Source organism: Cyclopterus lumpus, chromosome 9, assembly GCF_009769545.1.
Source record: "Cyclopterus lumpus isolate fCycLum1 chromosome 9, fCycLum1.pri, whole genome shotgun sequence".
NCBI lineage: Eukaryota > Metazoa > Chordata > Actinopteri > Perciformes > Cyclopteridae > Cyclopterus > Cyclopterus lumpus.
In genome coordinates, this window is record NC_046974.1 from 1,816,153 (window position 1) to 1,828,804 (window position 12,652).

A 12,652-nucleotide genomic window follows, 5' to 3' on the forward strand; every position below is an offset into this window, starting at 1 on the left:
CGATAGACCTCAGGTTAGTCCTGGTCCTCGATAGACCTCAGGTTAGTCCTGGTCCTCGATAGACCTCAGGTTAGCCCTGGTCCTCGATAGACCTCAGGTTAGTCCTGGTCCTCTATAGACCTCAGGTTAGTCCTGGTCCTCTATAGACCTCAGGTTAGTCCTGGTCCTCGATAGACCTCAGGTTAGCCCTGGTCCTCGATAGACCTCAGGTTAGTCCTGGTCCTCTATAGACCTCAGGTTAGTCCTGGTCCTCTATAGACCTCAGGTTAGTCCTGGTCCTCGATAGACCTCAGGTTAGTCCTGGTCCTCGATAGAACTCAGTTTAGTCCTGCCCTATATAATTAATAATATAATAATTAATAATAATATAATAATAATAATTAAAACATAGAAACTAAAGCTGTAAGATAAGTTAAATTAAATAAATAGATCATTAATCTGTGCGAGGCAGTGAGGAAACTTTTATTGGACACATGATACCCGAGTGAAGGTATCATGTGTATATTAACTATATATAAATAAAGATCCATCTGATGAAGTAAAGCTTCATAAAGAAGTGAAATCTAAAAGATGAAGTTAGTGAAGACGGGAATTCGTAATTAATGACACGTGAGTCCTTAAGACCTCTTAAAAAGCTCTGACTTAGATTCCTAAAATGAAATAAAAGTTCTCTATTAATGCTGATTGTTAAATTAAAATGACTCCCACAGTGAAGTAGGAGTCCCCTTGACCCCCGTTGAAAGGACCCGTGCATCGATGTGGTCTAAGTACTGGTCTCTATAGGGTGCAGGTCTCACCTCGGAGGAGCCCAGTCGTGTTTGGTGCAGTCCAGCAGAGTCCCCACGTAGGTCCTCTTCCTCCACGTCACGTTGACCACCAGCACGCCTGTGGGCGGAGACAGGAGGGGTTAGTACTGGATCCACTGGGACCAGCAGCACAGGGTTCAGGCCTCGATGTTTGTGATCAATTATCTATTTAATCATCTTTAAACAGCTTCAATGACAAAAATAAAATGTTTGACGCATAAACCGGAGTAATAAAATCTCTTTTATGTGTTTTCATGTTGCATCTTCCATCCTCCATTCTGCTGAGTAATACTATGAATTGTGGGTAATTCCCTCAGATCACAGCCTCTCCTTTATCCCAACACGCCGCTCCTTCACTCTAATAAACGGATCACATTAAATCCATCACAGTGACGTCCTTCAGACTCAAAGAGGGTTCAAGAAGACCAGCAGCAGCTGTGTGGGCACGCCCTGAGTATCGTCTGTAAGGCTCCAACCAGACGCCACGCCGTCCGCTTCCTGCTGCGAAGGGAAACTTGGACTTCAAGGTATGAACTCTAATCTGAGAATTGATGAACTGGCTGTTTGAAATATGAAAGTCTTCCTCTTCCTCTTCCTCTCTCTCTGACTGACATTTGAGAACCATCAACCTCCAGGTTGTTTTGATGCGCCGGCGGCTAACGGCAAGCTAATCCAATCCCGGATCCATACAAACGAGTGTCTTTCCTTGCAGAGTTCAGGCGCTGTGTTCACTTCCTGTTGACTTGGAGATTCACTGCAGCTCGAACAAAGAGAAAGGATTTGTTGTAATGTTCAAACAAGTGGGTTTCAAGGACACCAGAAGAAGTCTGTTCTTACTTTACTTTCCCACCTGCTGTGCGTGTTATTATTTGTGCTAAGCTAACATGCTCTCTTTGTTTTTCTCCAATAAACCCTAACCCCCTCCCCTTGAAATGATGCGCTGTTCCTTTAAGGGCGAAGCCAGCTATTTCACTGTGGTTATTGTGGTTGTTTACTGCGTGTGTCATTATTTACAATCCTTGTGATTGACTGTATCTCTGCACATCAAGTCAATCAGCTTCTGATTAGAGCTCATCAGACTCTGGATGGGGGGGGGAGGGGGCGTAATGGTGGTCTCGTCTCCTTTCTGTCTTTCCAATTAGTATTCTGCTTAATTAAGATGCAACCGGCAGCCCCCTCCTCGTATCGCTCCGCCGTCACGAGGAGGGGGCTCTTCGGTTATCCCTCCGCCTCCTGAACCGTAAAGATAGTCCCCCGAGCTGCAGGATAAAAGACTAATATCGTTTTAATTTTTTTAAAGAAACTGTCGCATGTCTCTCTGTGTCGCCGTCATCTTTGTCTTCCTCTCTGAGACTCTGACTCCATCTTAGAGGATCCTCTGACTCCGTCTTTACATTCGCCTCCAGCTCTCCGTCTCCGCGGTGCTTTCAAATACAGACAGAAACCTGGGCTCCCATTCTGTCTCTCTCTCTCCCCTCGTTCATCCTGTCAGACTGAATCCATTAACTCCTTTATCCCTCCTCTGTCCCTCCATCTTTGACGTCCATGTCTGCATCCCAGCGTTTAGCGCCACATTTAACGCCACATTTAGCGCCACATTTAACGCCACATTTAGCGCCACATTTAACGCCACATTTAGTGCCACATTTAACGCCACATTGAACGCCACATTTAACGCCACATTTAACGCCACATTTAACGCCACATTTAACGCCACATTTAGCGCCACATTTAACGCCACATTTAACGCCACATTTAACGCCACATTTAACACCACATTTAACGCCTCATTTAACGCCTCATTTAACGCCTCATTTAACGCCACATTTAACGCCACATTTAACGCCACATTTAACGCCACATTTAGTGCCACATTTAACGCCACATTGAACGCCACATTTAGTGCCACATTTAACGCCACATTTAGTGCCACATTTAACGCCACATTTAACGCCACATTTAGTGCCACATTTAACGCCACATTTAGTGCCACATTTAACGCCACATTTAACGCCACATTTAGCGCCACATTTAACGCCACATTTAGTGCCACATTTAACGCCACATTTAGTGCCACATTTAACGCCACATTTAGCGCCACATTTAACGCCACATTTAGTGCCACATTTAACGCCACATTTAACGCCACATTTAGTGCCACATTTAACGCCACATTTAACGCCACATTTAACGCCACATTTAGTGCCACATTTAACGCCACATTTAGTGCCACATTTAACGCCACATTTAAAGCCACATTTAACGCCACATTTAACGCCACATTTAGTGCCACATTTAACGCCACATTTAACGCCACATTTAACGCCACATTTAGTGCCACATTTAACGCCACATTTAACGCCACATTTAACGCCACATTTAACGCCACATTTAACGCCACATTTAGTGCCACATTTAACGCCACATTTAACGCCACATTTAACGCCACATTTAACGCCACATTTAACGCCACATTTAGTGCCACATTTAACGCCACATTTAACGCCACATTTAACGCCACATTTAACACCACATTTAACGCCTCATTTAACGCCTCATTTAACGCCACATTTAACGCCACATTTAACGCCACATTTAACGCCACATTTAACGCCACATTTAGTGCCACATTTAACGCCACATTTAGTGCCACATTTAACGCCACATTTAACGCCACATTTAACGCCACATTTAACGCCACATTTAACGCCACATTTAGTGCCACATTTAACGCCACATTTAGTGCCACATTTAACGCCACATTTAACGCCACATTTAACGCCACATTTAACGCCACATTTAACGCCACATTTAGTGCCACATTTAACGCCACATTTAACGCCACATTTAACGCCACATTTAGTGCCACATTTAACGCCACATTGAACGCCACATTTAACGCCACATTTAACGCCACATTTAACGCCACATTTAACGCCACATTTAACGCCACATTTAATGCCACATTTAACGCCACATTTAACGCCACATTTAGTGCCACATTTAACGCCACATTTAGTGCCACATTTAACGCCACATTTAACGCCACATTTAACGCCACATTTAACGCCACATTTAACGCCACATTTAACGCCACATTTAACGCCACATTTAACGCCACATTTAATGCCACATTTAACGCCACATTTAACGCCACATTTAACGCCACATTTAACGCCACATTTAGTGCCACATTTAACGCCACATTTAGTGCCACATTTAACGCCACATTTAACGCCACATTTAACGCCACATTTAACGCCACATTTAACGCCACATTTAACGCCACATTTAACGCCACATTTAACGCCACATTTAACGCCACATTTAACGCCACATTTAACGCCACATTTAACGCCACATTTAATGCCACATTTAACGCCACATTTAATGCCACATTTAATGCCACATTTAACGCCACATTTAACGCCACATTTAACGCCACATTTAACGCCACATTTAGCGCCACATTTAACGCCACATTTAGCGCCACATTTAGCGGTTGTATGAGGTACTTATACATCATCATTGGAGACCACCCCTTTAAAACCAGTCCCACAATAACACTCATTGTTGGAGGTGAACCAGCATCTCCCGTCTCCTACGAGGTACAATCACTGTCAAAGGAGTCCGGTGTGTTTATAGAGAGCGTAGAGAACAGCTGTCTGACATCGAGCTAAAGAGGTGAAGATATTATGATGATTTAGATTATTTTACTTCCACAGCAGCACTTTGATTTTCTTCTTCAACAGCAGAACATTCTCACATTGAACTTTTGGCTTTTCTTTTCCTGTTCAATGACTCGACTGATTGATCCATTCTAAAGAATTGGAGTTGGTCGACTACAGTTTTGTTCATGTAAAGTCAGAGAGAGCCTTCAGAGGAAGTTAGAGCTCTGAATTCACTTTATAAATGTCTTGTCTGAATACCAAGAAAGCTTCATTTTATTATTATTTATTGTTTGTTTTTTCTCTTTTTTGCCCGCTACTCCCACGGCATCGTGTTGTCGTGGAAGATGGAGTTTCGGGTTTTTTTCTTTTCGTTTTGGACTTCATGTGCAGCTCAACGCAAAAATAAAACAACGCACGGCTCCTGAGAAGAAATCCAGCCATGTTTAAAAATATTTCACTTATTTCACTTTGGAACGTGGTTGGAGTGAAAAAGATGAGAAGCTTCAATCCGTTCGAGCGGGTTATGTTTGTTAAACACGCTCGTCGTCTCATTTGGCCGAACACGGAGATCCAGACGCAAAGATCCGCTTCTTTAAATCCACAAAGAGAAGTTGAAAGAGATCCGAGAAGCCAACGCTCTACGATCCTCCATCAGCATTAAAAGTCTGAGAATATTCACCAGATATTTCATTTCTGTTAAAGCTGCATTCTCTCTCCTGACCACCAGGGGCGACTCCTCTGGTTGTATAGTAGTCTATGAGTCATGTGTTAAAGCTGCATTCTCTCTCCTGACCACCAGGGGCGACTCCTCTGGTTGTATAGAAGTCTATGCTTCATGTGTTAAAGCTGCATTCTCTCTCCTGACCACCAGGGGGCGACTCCTCTGGTTGTATAGAAGTCTATGCTTCATGTGTTAAAGCTGCATTTTCTCTACTGACCACCAGGGGGCGACTCCTCTGGTTGTATAGAAGTCTATGAGTCATGTTTTAAAGCTGCATTCGCTCTCCTGACCACCAGGGGCGACTCCTCTGGTTGTATAGAAGTCTCTGCTTCATGTGTTAAAGCTGCATTCTCTCTCCTGACCACCAGGGGGCGACTCCTCTGGTTGTATAGAAGTCTCTGCTTTATGTGTTAAAGCTGCATTCTCTCTACTGACCACCAGGGGGCGACTCAATCACAATTGGGTTAAAATAACTACAGGAGTTACTGAAGTACTTTTTACAGTCGTTATACTTTTTACAGTCGTTCATGATTTTGTGGATTACATAAAAAATGGATTTCATGTGATATCAATGAATTATAGCGCATTGATTTTATTGATTCCCTCAGTAAACATTGTAAACATCAGTTCATGAGTGGCTCTATTTAGGAGGAAACTCATTGGGCATTGATGACGATTCTCACCTGAACCGTTATGCATAATTATGATGTGTAAGATTCAAATGCAGCTTTAATAATCCGAGATAAGAGCTCTGGGGTGTTGCTGTCCAGTAGACCTGAAGCCCCCCTGCAGCTCTCACTCCGACAGCTTCTACAAATGAAGCGCTCCCTTGTTGAATTCATGTGAACAACACGTCTGTTGCTTCTAACGAGGAGGAACAAAACAAACACACCTGAATATTTCACACCTCGAGTGAAAATAGTTCAGTGCTCGACGCCCCTCAGACGGTTTAACCACACACCAGTAATCCTCAAATGTGAAAACAACAAGCAGTGGTGTAAACAGGGTTGTTTACACACAAACAAAGTCTGTTGTCTAAGTCAGAAAGGATGCTGATGCTGTCTGAGGCTTCAGAAGAGTGTTTCATTTACTCTGAAACACGTTCCACTTCCTCTGAGACGGATCACGCAACAAACACAACAAACACAACAAACAACAAACACAACAAACAACAAACGCAACAAACACAACAAACACAACAAATACAACAAACACAACAAACACAAAAAACACAAAAAAAACAACAAACAAAAACAAAAAAAACACAACAAACACAAAAAACACAACAAACACAACAAACACAACAAACAACAAACACAACAAACACAACAAACACCACAAACACAAACACAACAAACACAACAAACACAACAAACACAACAAACACAACAAACACCACAAACACAAACACAACAAACACAACAAACGCCACAAACACCACAAACACAACAAACACCACAAACACAACAAACACAACAAACACCACAAACACAAACACAACAAACACAACAAACACCACAAACACAAACACAACAAACACAACAAACACAACAAACACCACAAACACAACAAACACAACAAACACCACAAACACCACAAACACAACAAACACAACAAACACAAACACAACAAACGCCACAAACACCACAAACACAACAAACACAACAAACACAAACACAACAAACACAAACACAACAAACACAACAAACGCCCCTAAAGATGAATACATATGTATAAAGTGATATATACATAAATATAAAGTCATATATATATATATATATATATATATATAGATATATATATATATATATAAAGTTACACATTAACTAGTGTGTGTACAGTTGCTTTGTCATTGAATAAATGATACAACTCATAACTTGTTGGCCACCTGGGCAAGTTAAGGTGGACTGACCTTTAAGGTGGACTGACCTTTAAGGTGGACTGACCTTTAAGGCGGACCAGCTGTTGTCCTTTAAATTATGAGCTTTTTTGCATAAAGGTGGAACTGGTTGTGCTACCCAGCATGCCACAGTCCTGTGAGTGTTGTGCAACACCTCAGAAACCTGAACCACTACCTGGAGGCTGAACTGGAGTCCGCATCCGGACTAGTCCTTACCCTCCTCGGTCTCGTGCCACACGATGCCCTCCAGGTTGACGCTGGTACCGGGCTGGCAGGGCCCCAGACAGGCCGAGTCGCCCTCCAGGGCTCCTGAGACGCCTCCGTCCTGGGTGTTGGTGCCCACAGACCTGGTCCTCACCACCAGCGGCTTGGAGGTGGAGGTTGGCAGGGCCGGAGGGGAGAAGGAAGGAGCCGAGGGCAGAGAGGACCCGGGGGCCCCGGGGTGGCCCGGAGCAGGGGGAGCTGGAACCGTGAACATGGGGTCCACCTGGAGGGAAGAGGAGGCCGTTCATTTTAATCAGTTCATCGAGTGTTCAGCTTTATTTATTATCTCATACTCAACATGAACATGAGGAGGAAGAGATGTAAAGACAAAGATAACAATAACAACTAAGATATGTTTATAACAAGGAATAATAGTTGAAAACAAGCAACATAAGATAATAACAACAATGATAAGATAGAATAGAAACGATAATAACAACTAACACACGTTAATAACAACTACGAAACATGAATCACTATGAAACGTTAATAACAATTAGGATATGTTTATAACAACGAAGATGAACTAACAACAACAAAGATAAGATCATTACAATGAAGACAACCACTAATATATGCTAATAACAACTCAAATGTGTTAATAACTCAAATGTGTTATTAACAACTAAAATGTGCTAATAAAAATGACTAAGAAACATTAATAACAGCTACAAAACATTAATAACAACTAAGATGTGTTTATAGCAATGAAGATAAACTAATGATAAAGATAAGATAATTAAAATAAAGATAATCACTAGCATGTGTGTAGCACCACTAATATATCAATATCAATGAAGATAAGACCAATTAACGTATATTAATTACAACTTGAGTGTATTATTAACAACTAAGAAACGTTAAAACAACGAAGATATGCTAATAACAACATAGATACTTTTATATGTAAATAAAAATGAAGATAAGTTGATGAAAACAAAGATAATAGAGAGAGACGACATTAAGAGTTAATAACGAAGATAAAAGTTCCACTAAACGTACTGAAATGTAGCTTCAGTGCTGAGAAAAAGTCATTTTAATATCACAGAATCCATCTGATTATCTGGATGTTGCATCGCTCCGTCTGACGAGACATTTTCCCCAAATGTCACCGAATTCATTATTACATCCGCGTGTTGAGTGACAGCTGAACATCTGTCAACGGCACCCAGAACACCTCCATCCCTCCATCTCTCCATCCCTCCATCTCATCCCTCCATCTCTCCATCCATTTCCCTGGCATCCAACACCATGTAAAGAATCTCTAGTTATCTTTGACCGAGACTTGTCCTTTAACTTCCACGTTAAGCAAATCTCAAGGATTGCATTTTTTCATCTAAGTAACATTTCAAAAATCAGGCACATCTTGTCTCAAAAAGATGCAGAAAAGCTGGTTCACGCGTTTGTTACTTCCAGACTAGATTACTGCAACTCCTTATTATCAGGCTGCTCTAATAAGTCTCTTAAATCCCTCCAGTTGATCCAGAATGCTGCAGCTCGTGTACTCACAAAAACTAAGAAAAGAGATCACATTACTCCTGTATTAGCTGCTCTGCACTGGCTCCCTGTAAAATCAAGAATCACATTTAAAATTCTTCTCCTCACCTACAAAGCCTTGATTGGTGATGCACCATCATATCTTAAGGAGCTTGTAGTACCATATTGCCCCACTAGAGAGCTGCGCTCACTAAATGTGGGGCTACTTGTGGTTCCTAGAGTCCTAAAAAGTAGGATGGGAGCAAGAGCCTTCAGTTATCAAGCTCCTCTTTTATGGAACCAGCTTCCACTTTCAGTCCGGGAGGCAGACACAGTCACCCCATTTAAGAATAGACTTAAGACTTTCCTCTTTAATAGTCCTTATAGTTAGGGCTGAATCAGGTTTGCCCTGGTCCAGCCCCTTGATATGCTGCTATAGGCTTATAGGCTGCTGGGGATGTTTTAGGATACACTGAGCACCTATCTCCTCTTCTCTCTCTCCTTATGGATGAATTTACATCTCTCCATTGCACCTTATTAACTCTGCTTCCTGCCCGGAGTCGTTGTGACTTCACGTCTCATAGGGTCCATTGGACCTGGAGGTGTCTGATGCCTGGGACCTGCTGAACAAATACGTCTGTAGAAAATAAACTGAATTGAATCTCTCCATCTCTCCATAATAATAATAATAATAAGGCGCGACTGGAGCTCATCCAGTACAACTACAACACATACAAATATTTTCTGTGTTGACGCGTGAAATGAGATTAGTATTCTGTTGAAGTCAGTTCAGCTTTAACGAGACATTTAAGGGAAACCTGGAAGTTATTCTCATTGTTTATTATATTATTATATTTACTGCAACAGAACGTATTCTACAAGGATTTGTCCCTTTTGAAGTGTGAGAGGAATAAATAGTTATTTCTTCAGCCTGAAGCTCTGAGGGACGTTCTGGTATTTGGTGTTTTATTACAGGAACACAACTAAACAAAGTTTTACCTCCAGAACGTCTTTGGAGGCTCAAACCGAACAGAAAGTGTTTTAGATTAACACCAGAAGGAAGAGGGTCGTATTTAAAGGAGTTAAATTAGCTCAACTTTACGATAACATGATGAATATAACACTTTAAAACTAACTAGAACATAAAGTACATTTAGCTGTCAATACTTCAACTTTCATTTCTACATTATGAGTTTAGTTAAACCCAAACCTCAACCCAACTTAACTAAAACCTAACAAAGGTTTATTTTATTTTGAAAAGACTGTTTTCATGTAAACATAGAACCGTTTAATAGAGGTCTTCAACGGGGGTCCGTGGCCCCGAGGGGGACGCATAGGTACTAAAGGGGGGTCGTGAAATTGTTGGTTGATGAACATGAATACAACATATGGTAGTGAATGGATAACTGGAGGCAGAAGATGTTTTCTCTCAGTAAATAAAAAATACAAAAATAATAATAAAAACATGAATTTGATTAGCTTGTATGGTGATTATCATGCCGTTGGCAGACAGTGTTGATATTGTTATTGGTGTGTTTATGAACAGGCAGCGGCACGGCCACCCTGCTCACTGCACCCTTCTTATTTAAATAGCTTAGTATTGAATGCCGATAACAAGGTATGATTATGATAAAACACTGTTATACTATAAACACACAGTCGGGGGTCCCGGCTCCATTTAGGGGTCCTCGGCCTCGGGTCTAATCCATTTCCAACATAAACAAAGAGGAACCTTCCTGTTTCTGAATGAATACATGGAGACGGGATGCAAAATGAGTCCGCGGAGACGTGGAAGTGGAACCGAGGCCGCAGAACCGGAGAACCGGAGAACCGGAGAACCGGAGAACCGGAGAGAACCGCGCCACGTTCCCGCCTCCTGCAGCGTCTCGTACACACGAAACGAAGAACACCGCGGAGGGTTTTATTTCTTCTTCTCTCACAACTTTTCAAAGCGTGGATTGATCTCGACCGCCGTCGCCGTGTGGTAACGCGTAATGAAATACCGAGTCGCCAATTCCAACAGCTCTGGGATGTAACTCTGCTGAGAGAGCAGCAGGACTCAATAAAGATTACGGACTTGACAGATACATCGCTTAACTGGGAAATCCCCTGGCAGCGATTCCCAGTTAAATTAATAATAAAAAAAGTAGTCTATAAATACACATTCGGTTTCCCAGTTGAAGGAGTTCTGCTTCTTCCTTTTTCATCACGAGGATCAATCGTTCCTCACAGATAGAGAAGTTGTGCTTTTCCTTAGAAAGCCCTCTGCTGGTTTCCTCTATGGTAGAGGTCACGGCAGAGGTCACCTGGTTAACCCTCCGGCCTCGCTTTACAGAAGGCCTGAGAGCACACTGCCATAAAGAATATCATGCATTTATTATTTCCCATTTCACTTCAGTCCTGACCATAACGCCCAGTTTGTAGTGAAGAAGCCCCCCACAGTCCTGGACACGTCAATGCATTTTTAGAATAAATATATATTATAAATAAATAATAATCCCACTTGTCCCCCTCAAAAAACTGCTGTATATATACAGTATGTGTATATATATATATATATATATATATATATATACATACATACAGCCTGCTATAATTAATGTAGGATTTGACGCTGCAGTGATCAAACATTATGGTTTCAATGGGGACATTTTGTCCTTAAAGGCCTGACTGTCTGTGTTTTGCCGACACAGTTTATTAGAGATGTTTTATGGGAGCTGAGGTTGAATATCTGTCCTATGAACACAGGCTGAACAATTAAAGCGAGAGTGTCTCCTGATCCGTCTGGAGACACCAAAACCACCCAGGACTCCTTCCACCAAACCACAAAGCAAATTAACTAGAAAAGAAAAAGAAGCCCCGATCCCCGGTGTTTTCTGTGAGGCAGTAAACGCCTCTCTCCGCCCTCAGACACCCAGAATAACAACGCAGCAACAATAATAAAAGCACACCCAAGGCGGCTCCCTTGGGTGTCGAACGCTTCAAACAAATCATCTTTTCTCACTGTTCATAAAACAACAACAACTACAAAACACAGAAAAACACAGCTGAACTGCAGCTTCAGAGAGATGCAGATATATGTTAGTAAATATAAAGCTGGTTAGCTTAGCATCAAGATGGAGATATATGTTTGTAAATATTAAGCTGCTTAGCTTAGCATCAAGATGGAGATATATGTTCATAAATATAAAGCTGCTTAGCTTAGCATCAAGATGGAGATATATGTTTGTAAATATTAAGCTGCTTAGCTTAGCATCAAGATGGAGATATATGTTAGTAAATATAAAGCTGCTTAGCTTAGCATCAAGATGGAGATATATGTTTGTAAATATTAAGCTGCTTAGCTTAGCTTAGCATCAAGATGGAGATATATGTTAGTAAATATAAAGCTGTTTAGCTTAGCATCAAGATGTAGATATATGTTTGTAAATATTAAGCTGCTTAGCTTAGCTTAGCATCAAGATGGAGATATATGTTAGTAAATATAAAGCTGTTTAGCTTAGCTTAGCATCAAGATGGAGATATATGTTCATAAATATAAAGCTGCTTAGCTTAGCATCAAGATGGAGATATATGTTCATAAATATAAAGCTGCTTAGCTTAGCATCAAGATGGAGATATATGTTCGTAAATATAAAGCTGCTTAGCTTAGCATCAAGATGTAGATATATGTTTGTAAATATTAAGCTGCTTAGCTTAGCTTAGCATCAAGATGGAGATATATGTTAGTAAATATAAAGCTGTTTAGCTTAGCTTAGCATCAAGATGGAGATATATGTTAGTAAATATAAAGCTGGTTACCTTAGCTTAGCAT

At 41.2% G+C, this 12,652-nt stretch overlaps 1 protein-coding gene across 1 annotated transcript in view; it reads right to left on the minus strand.

Moving 5' to 3' along the window:
- The window catches only part of znf608 (zinc finger protein 608), a 43,015-nt gene that overhangs the window by 11,433 nt on the left and 18,930 nt on the right, over positions 1 to 12,652 (minus strand). The window contains 2 exon segments of the mRNA XM_034540717.1: positions 798 to 885; positions 7,315 to 7,585. Of these exon segments, the coding sequence (XP_034396608.1) occupies positions 798 to 885; positions 7,315 to 7,585 (359 nt within the window).